The sequence below is a fragment of the Bombus huntii genome, chromosome 16 (assembly GCF_024542735.1).
Source record: "Bombus huntii isolate Logan2020A chromosome 16, iyBomHunt1.1, whole genome shotgun sequence".
Taxonomy (NCBI): Eukaryota; Metazoa; Arthropoda; class Insecta; order Hymenoptera; family Apidae; genus Bombus; species Bombus huntii.
The window spans coordinates 6,508,299-6,517,617 of record NC_066253.1 but is presented as its reverse complement, the minus strand read 5'-3'; the positions used below and the strand labels follow the sequence as shown (position 1 = coordinate 6,517,617).

At 25.9% G+C, this 9,319-nt stretch overlaps 1 protein-coding gene across 1 annotated transcript; it reads right to left on the bottom strand.

Moving 5' to 3' along the window:
- Positions 1-5: 5 nt before the first annotated feature.
- LOC126874362 (regulator of G-protein signaling 7) lies at positions 6-9,166 on the bottom strand. The gene is made up of 14 exons (XM_050636296.1): positions 7,547-9,166; positions 6,825-7,350; positions 6,311-6,463; positions 5,935-6,160; positions 5,768-5,864; positions 5,626-5,676; positions 5,099-5,254; positions 4,758-4,981; positions 4,430-4,650; positions 4,164-4,277; positions 3,959-4,084; positions 3,646-3,832; positions 3,376-3,468; positions 6-2,035 (listed from the first exon to the last, which is right to left on the bottom strand). Exons 4-14 carry the CDS (start codon positions 6,151-6,153, stop codon positions 1,970-1,972), a joined length of 1,554 nt encoding a protein of 517 aa, XP_050492253.1. The 5' UTR covers positions 6,154-6,160; positions 6,311-6,463; positions 6,825-7,350; positions 7,547-9,166; the 3' UTR covers positions 6-1,969.
- Positions 9,167-9,319: the final 153 nt, after the last annotated feature.

The following is a 9,319-nucleotide window of genomic DNA, read 5'->3' as shown; positions in this document are numbered from 1 at the left end:
TGGTATTTTTATTATTTTTTTTTTTAATAATGTGTAATTATATGATTTAAATGATATTTTAAGTTTATTAATAATTAGAAAATAATTTTAATTACTATTGGTTTACATTACAAGTAGAATTACATGTATTTGATTTCAGGTGCTATTATATAGTCATTGTGATTCCCTACATGAATCATATTTATGTTCCTTTTAGCATGTCTGATGTTTCTTTTCAGTATTGATATTTAGGAATATCATTGATATCTGCTAAATTTCTTTTTTATTTGTTTTTATATGACATTTTATATTTCCTTTTATGTAAATTACATCTTTGTAAGGATCCAAAATAAACTGTATTTTACCGAAAATATAATATAAACTGTTATTCAATTTCATTAAAAAAGATAAAATTAAAGTTTTCTAATTCCATTAAGAAAAAATACTTAACAACAAAAAATTTTATAGAACGAATAGTATATATTTTGAAATTAATTTACTATTAAAAACAACCAAATATTATAGTCTTTAAAAAATACTTTAAAATACCCTAACTACCTTAAAATACCTTCTAATTGCGATCACGCAGGAGCAATCGATCACTATACTAAATTTAAATTACGTACATCATAAATAAAAAGACTACGGATAATTTTAAATAATGTTAAAAAATTGGAGATAATCTTACACAATTTATAAATTTTGGGTCAATGAATTACTGCTAGATAAAAGATCATACATCACTGTTCTTTTTTATACTATCTTATATTTATAATTACATTTTGTTCTTCTAATATATACCTGGCTTACAATACGTTTTAATATAATAAATATTACAAGATTACAAATGCTTGATAACTTTTCGTATAATATTTTCTTCACTACAGGCGTATTTGTCTATTCATGAAAAATATAATTGATACGAAAATAGGTGTGTGGTATCCTATTGTTTCTTTCTTTATTAATCTTAAACAAATACTGTAGATTTTAAACATTGTCAAAGGCATACAAGAGTTATGTGTTACTCAGAAATGTAGGAGTTATATTTTTAATATTTGATCTCAATTACTTTACTTAATACAATACTTATTGTATTGACAAACATTTCATTTTTGTAAGATATGGAAGAGTATAGTGGAACATGTGCTTTAGTAAAATTTTATTGTATAATAATTACTAATGTATTATTAATCATTATATGTTAATCATGCATTTTAGTTTCTGACTGTTGTAATAGTTAATAATCTGAGATGCTTTTTTCTTTTCTTTTAAACATATGCATACCTGAACATAATTCATTTTTGTCGATGGAATATCAACTTATCAAAATTTCATATTTAAGAAATTCTTGATAGTCTCTTTAGAATTCCATGTAGAATTATTATTTTACAATTGTAGTGTTTACTTTAATTTAGACTACCTATACTTGGGAAAAATATATTATAATAATTATAAATAATTAAATATCATTAATGACGTGTAATTTAATAAATAAATGTTTATAGAATTGCTCTATACAGTTATACAGTTTTTGCTTGTACTAATAATACGTCTATTGGAATAAATTATTTACAAAACCTATTTCAGGGCTTGGTATAATTTATCACTGAGCTGTTTAAGAATCATTCTGATCAATTCCATAAAATAAAAAGTAGAAGATGATGTTACAAACACCGTTCTTTAAACGTCCTTAGAATTGAACATTTATTAATTGTATACATAGATAATAAAATTAAAAAATTGACAAAAAATGGAGTTGATCAGTTTGGCTTCCAAGAGACTCAATTATTCTACAAAAAATTGTATGGAAGCAAGTGGAAAATTGCGCTAGATGCGGATTTAAAGTATTTTGCATACTTACTCTTTTTTAGCGTGATAGTAATAAAATGAACTGCATTGTCTCCTCTTCGAATCATTCTGAATACGAAAACATAACACGAGACTTGGAAAGATTCCCAAAACCATTTATGAAAAATTTTTAAGCTGGTGATTACGACGTGGCTGTGTCTCTGCGCCCGCTGAACGATACAATAGAACGAATACCTTTTACCGAAGTCTGAAATAATTGAACAAAGGATGTAATTTTATTAACAGATGCTAAGACTTCTTTTTTAAGCTAATTTTTTAAAATGTTTACAAAACTCTCGAGTTTGCAGCGGATTACTATTTAAGAAGTTTTAAGTATATGCAATATAAGTGTTATGAAGTCTTATAAAGAACTATAAAAATGTTATTAATAATATTGACAGCGATAGTGATGTCGAGGACGATAATAATGATAATAATGTTGATGATATTCATAATGTCTATTATGTAACATTAATATAAAAACTTTACATTTTGGTTGCATAAACTAATGAAGTTAAATTTTTGACATCGTTGAGTAAAAAATTGTTTCCAACAAAAAGAACTGTTAGAAATCTTTAGATACTGTTAGAGATTTGAATGTGATTCTTGAGTATATACATACACAATCACGTATAATTATTTAATTACGAACATTAATATTATTAAGTATTATTTTTGCAATTTGTTTGGGTCATTTTTATCATCTAATTACATTAAATAAATTGACAAACCTTCTACAAACTGATATTTTATAATTGTTAGTTACCGACTTGTACTATTTTTTGCTTGGAGTTAATATAAATATAGTGTTATAATTTTTCATTTCTTTTCTTGAAGTAGCTAGGTGATACATACATCAGTAGTGAAGCTGTAGTTAAAAACTAAATTAGGAAAAGACTGAAGAATGTCTGAAAAAATATAAAACATATACAAATAATAATCTGCTAAATAAAAACTATCTAAATAAAAAAACTATCTCCACAGCAATCTCAAAGTCACAGTGGAAACCAAATATCTCAAAAAGCAGGCAACAAGATTATAATTATTAAAAGATCAAATACTGTGTATGCATATAAAAAATGTTGTGTACAAAAATTGCGAAAAAATTGAAATAAATAAATTTAAATAATATAACAAGAATGCAAATAGTATTGTAGGATAACAAAATTAGTAAATAATATCATAACGATAAGCTATATATTGTAATGAAATATTATACAAAATATCTTATCTAAATGATAATGATAATGCAGACAAAGATGATAGTGACGAAGACGACCATAACGATGGCGATGATGAAGACAAATAACGACGTTAGTGGTAATGATGACGGCAGCAGTAAAGATGATAATATATATATATATTCATAATTGTTTTTATAAATTAAAATAACAGCATTAGGAATATTAAAATAACAGTTACAATAACAATTACAATTATAATAATTGTAACTATATTAATAACTGCGTAACTACTACGTGTCGGGGTGCTACTACTCATAGTAGTGATCTAATATGTCAAAATATAATTTATAAATGATATATTGACCTTTTTCTTCGAGCCACTGAGAAAATCCTTATACATTTCCGAGCGAAGATACCTGGAGTAACTATCGCTTTTCATCAGATGATAAACGTGCGCCTAAAATTAAATACCACAGAAGATTGTTTTATTATTTTCTCCATTATTATTATTATTTCTAAGCTTTTATTACATTTAATTTATTCGATCTTAATATTTCAATGAATTTCTTGAATAAATATCTTTTTTACGAAGTTTCTTAATTTTAACTTGTAAAATCTTGTTTGTAATTTGTACCGCTGTTATGTCGAAACACCATCGATCAGGTTTTTGTAAATGCTTCTTTGTTAGCTCATAGGACTGGCAATCGACGTTAATTGGACAACTAGCATCTGGACCCAAATACTCATTCCAAATTTCGTTCACTTTATTTTGAACTTCTTTTTGAGGTAATGTTTTCAATTCTTGCACGGCTTCCCAAAATCTACGTATATCAACGAGGAATTTGTATTTTTAATCTCTATAGTTGTATTTTATTTTATAGAGATATTCTAGTCCAAAACTTGAATATGACTATCTAAATTAGAATATCTTCCTACTATCAACTTACTTTAGATTTTCACCACTGAACTCTTTATCCAGAAAGCGTATAAATTGTTCTCTACCAATAGGATCTTGTAGCAATTCTTGAAGACTAAAACCCCATCTTTTTACTCTTCTTGTTGATATTTCTTTGCTATTTAAAAAAAATCAGATGTATTATCTTAATTATGTACATATAAATAAGTATAATATAAATTAAGAAATACACGTACGCTAATTTTTCTTGCTCCCACATTTCAGGATTATCTGATATCCATGGATTTGTGAATTCAGGTTGTATGAAAAAAGGATCATACTCTACATACTGCTCAAAATATGCAATCAGACTAAAATAATTACAATTAAAAATACTTAAAAATAAGATATGTAATTTAAGCAAATTAATATTGCTTAAAATAAATTAATTATATAACATCATACAGTTTTGGCAAAAATTTACAATAATATTCGATAATATTTAAAGGTGATATTTACTTACGCTTCTGAAACTTTCGAGACCTTTATATTCGATCTATCTAGTCTAGATTTCAACATTTCAATCTCCTTATTTAACGATTCTATCGATGATATCGAGAACGATCCTGAATGTGAAGGAATGTCGGTACTAGTCATACCTAAATGTTTGTTTAACTTCGAAATTGGTTTATAAGTACGGCATGCTTTCTTAATGTCCATTTCTGTCGTATTAACACATCCAGGCTGGAACATATAATAATTATATAAGTTTCCTATTATATTAAATATGTGATCATTATTCAATAAGAAATACTTTTTCAAAAAATACAAATAAAATTAGATATTATTACCATTGGTCTATATACATCCCAGAAAGCTCTTTCCTGACTATCCAGTACCTTTCTTTCTAATTTATCTCGCTTTTTATCGACTTTGCTTTGTGCTTCTGCTTGCATAAAAATGAACTCCCATTTCCTCGAAAACATTTTCTGTAACTTAGCTAAATTTTCAGCCTCATAATCTGCTAATTCTAAACGTGTTTTATTTTGCATCGTTCTTTTGCATAAATAGACAGCTATAATATTAAAGTTAAATATAAATTCTTTTACAAATAATTTGATATTTATATAATTAGTACAAGAAATACATTTGTGTAATCAATGCTAAATTAAAAAAAAAATAGTTTTCATACCATAATCAGTATTTTCTGGTTCCCAACAATTTGATGGCCAAAAATATGGTGTTTGAAACCTATAGAAAGTATTATCATTTTTTACAGTAAGGCAGTGGTCATCAATAGGGAAGAAATATCCATGAGATGCCATAAGATGTGCCACATGAAGTGCCTCTATCATATCAATACATTTCTAATTAGTTAAAATCAAATAACTTTTTATATGATTTATGAGGGAAAATCAACAATAAAAGAACATTTTAGAAATTAAATCATTCAATATTATTTATACAATTAAATTGTTTGTCATTTTTTTATGTAATCTTCTTCAAATTCCATATCTCTTATTTTGTAGTAGTTACATTTTTTTAATCAATTAATAATGCTAAAACAAGAGCTAAATAAATAACTATTACTTTGAGCTACTATTATACTTTGAAGGCTATGATTAATTATAATATAATTAATAGTTGAAAGCAGAAGCAAAAACCCTTTTATTTTGTGATTTTTCCCTAATGTTTATGTACTTAATATTTTAATTGTACCTTGATCATCTATAGCCATGGCCTTCATCATCCATGATATTAAATCTGTACCTAAAATAATAAAGAGAATTAAGTACATTAATATCATATTAAAAAATAAAGAAAGAATAATAAAATGTCAAATAAAATTGTAATATATTACCAGTAAAAACAGAAGGTGTTTTTGTCATAAAATTCTTTACCGTTTTCACTGGAACACCTGTAACTTCATCTGACATTTTTTCTACGATATCTTCCATCTACAATACACAGATAAATAAAATTAAAGATAAGAACATTTAAAAATTATAAAAAAATATTCTCTCTTACTTTCTGATACACAAGATAATTAGGTGTATCTTCGGCACATGAGGCAGTGATATGATATGTGGGACTACTTGGAGATTTGTCAACTGCTTGGCCATTTTGATTGTTACATTGATCTATTTGATTATCTCTACTTCTATATCGATCAGCTGTTCCTCCAATGTCATTATTTTCACCTGGTTTTCGGCGACATGCCGATTGTTCAGAATTCATAGTTACCATATCCAAGCTAAAACAGTATTTTGGAAAGATTTTTATTGCATTTATATTATTCAAGGTATAAAACAAATATAGAAGGTCCACTAGTGTTTGACCTTATTATTTAAAAAATTTAGTTTTATTAATTAATTTAGTTAGTTGAAAACAGAAATATATTTACCTTAAAAAAGTATATTCTCCATGACATGAATAAAAGAAAAGTGTCTTGTTTACATTATATTTATCAAGACCTAAGCCAATATCCGATTAATTGACTATTCACTATCACAAAGCCATGCCAATTATACATTTCACTAAGATGAGGCAGAAACAGCTGGTGAAAAAATATATAAATGAAATATTTCTTTATATTTCAATATATTTTCAGTGTATAAATCAATGTCACAATATATATCATTGTTTTATATATACATTTATAGCACGAAAAATGTAAATTTCAATAAATCAGAAAAATTTAAGCATTCTTAGATTTAAATTGATATTAAAAAGCGAAAAAATATAATAATAATTACAATATATGAATTTACTAGTTATTATAGTTAATTTCATATTCTAATCAGCCACAATGAAAATCAAATTTTCATACATTCTTTAAAAATGATCATCAAATTAAATTTAATTTACACAGAAAATTTTACTTCAACAAATAATTAGATAGTTAATAATAATATTACCGACTCTCAAGGAACAAAAACTAAATCTTCGAATGATCAACAGTGCCAATCATTCATGTTCTTTCTTGATAGGCAATTTCTCTATCAGAAATAATGATTCGACCTTTCCATATTAAAAAATATGCATCTATAGTATTTCACGATCTATTCGAAAACTTATTTTTGTAAGTCAAACTGTATTTGAAGCACAAATCTTCCTCATTACACGATCAATATTCCAAAATCACAAAACTATGAACACATTCTATTCGTTCGTAGAATTGCATTTAGACAAGATTGTTCCATTTTAAATAAATTGTTCGAATTATTTCATTAATGACAATAATTTACAAATAAGCCAATAATAAATTGTTTTTGATAGGCGAAATAATAGATCGGTGTTTTTACTATACATATATGTACGTGAGATTCCTTTGTACATTCGAACCACGACTGCGCGTACAATTTCATGTTGCTACGACGATGGTGTAGAAAGCATATCATATCATATTCATATGTATAGCAGAAACGGAAATGATGTAAAAATCTGTGGAAATTAAACAAATTAATTTTAAATGTTAACTAATTCATAATGTTGGTTAACCGTATTCTTTAGTAATAGAATATTTACATATTTACATGATAAATCAATAAAGATCACTCATTGATTTGACAATAAGAATTTTTACAAAATAACGTCTATTTTAAACATTTAGCGAAACATAAAAATGTAAAATGCTTACATATGTCTTTAATAAAAATATATCTAGTATGTGCAAATATTAATATCGATGTGTATTAATTAATGAGATTATTGAACTGCAACATGTTAGTAAACCATCTTTATTCTTTCATTTCTTGGTGTGATAAAATTCTTAATAAATTCAATTCCTTCTCAATATATATAAATTGTACATAATTCATTTCACAACGTAAGCGTACGCATTTCATGCGCGCGAATTCTATGCGAACTTAATGTACAGAATCGCGCATGCGTGTACGTACATACATATCTGTAAAATAATTACAATAATTATATTTTTAAGATCGCTAAATCAACACAGTACTATTCATTAATCGACTTTTTATTTTAATTTTAGTTATAGAGCTTCGTGATTGAAGAAATATATGAATATAGCTAACTATAACTATTGAATATTTCTTTTAATTTTTCGTAATGCTTCGTCAAAATTCAACGAAATATAATTAGGTATTATCCATTTACTCGTTACTTTGAACTCCATAAAGTCGTTATTAATTATAAAATAATACTTTAAAGTTTTATGTTATGTAATATTTCATCGGCTGCTTTTAATGTACGAAAGTAAATTTCGCGATTACGAATATATATGAAACATAATTTATGAGTTACTGATGATTAGTATTAATAAATTCCTGACACAGGCCAATGGCTTAATAAAATTACATTCATATCATGTCAATTTCATTCCTTCTTCCCTAATGAGTTGTGTTCTATATATATTTATAGAAATAACATATTAAAGAAAAACTTTACGAATATACAATGTAACAAGTATACATTCTTCGAGTAACAAAGACTCAAATTTCAAGTCTAAGCATTGACTTATGTTTAAGTCAAGAACTTCTTATATACGTGTATATATATATTCTATACTTATATATAATAAAAATATATTATGTCAATATTGAAATTGTTTTACAATTCATAAATAAAAATCTGATGTTACATATAACAATTTCTGTAATACTTTTCCCTTAATGACGCAAATTGCTTTCAAAAGTAACAATTTTTTCATGGTGTGCATCTAATATGAGTGTGTATATATTGTTTAATTAAGTTGTATATACACGCTCATGTACACACATAGTAGTATAATATTACAATATTACAATTATATACATCCATCTCTACATTATGCACAACGTTTTCCGATCATGTGCAAATCATATGAATGCTAAAGTTAGCAATAACACATTTAAATAATTGATTTTGAAATATCAAAATAGCCACAGTTAGATCTCAAACTTTGTTTTGATAACTATAGCTGTTTTTTTATTCGTACTATAATATATATTAGATCAATTGTTTTCTAGACTAGAATCAAACACGTACTAACATTATCCCTAATACACATGAATGTGTATATGGATCCTGTATCTTTTTCACCTTCTCTGTTCATAAATTTAAACCTTTGAACTAAAACTGAACTGAACTAATGTATAAAACACTACAAATTGTCTATATATATACAATAACATTTATAAGATTTACCTATATCTTTTCTTTTGTACAATATAATTTCCTTGGAACGACTCTATGAGCTGAACTTGTGTTCTTACAAAACCATCACGCACTATTAAAGCAGTCAAATAATACGTAGTTTTAGATCCTCCATTTAGCATATTGCTGATACTTTGGTTCAAGATCCATTGTCAGTTGCTTGAATTCGTCAATTTCATCGTCAAAATCGTAAAGATTGTTATTTTCCTCCATATATCTTCTCTTTAATTCTGTGTCTTCATATTCAACAAGA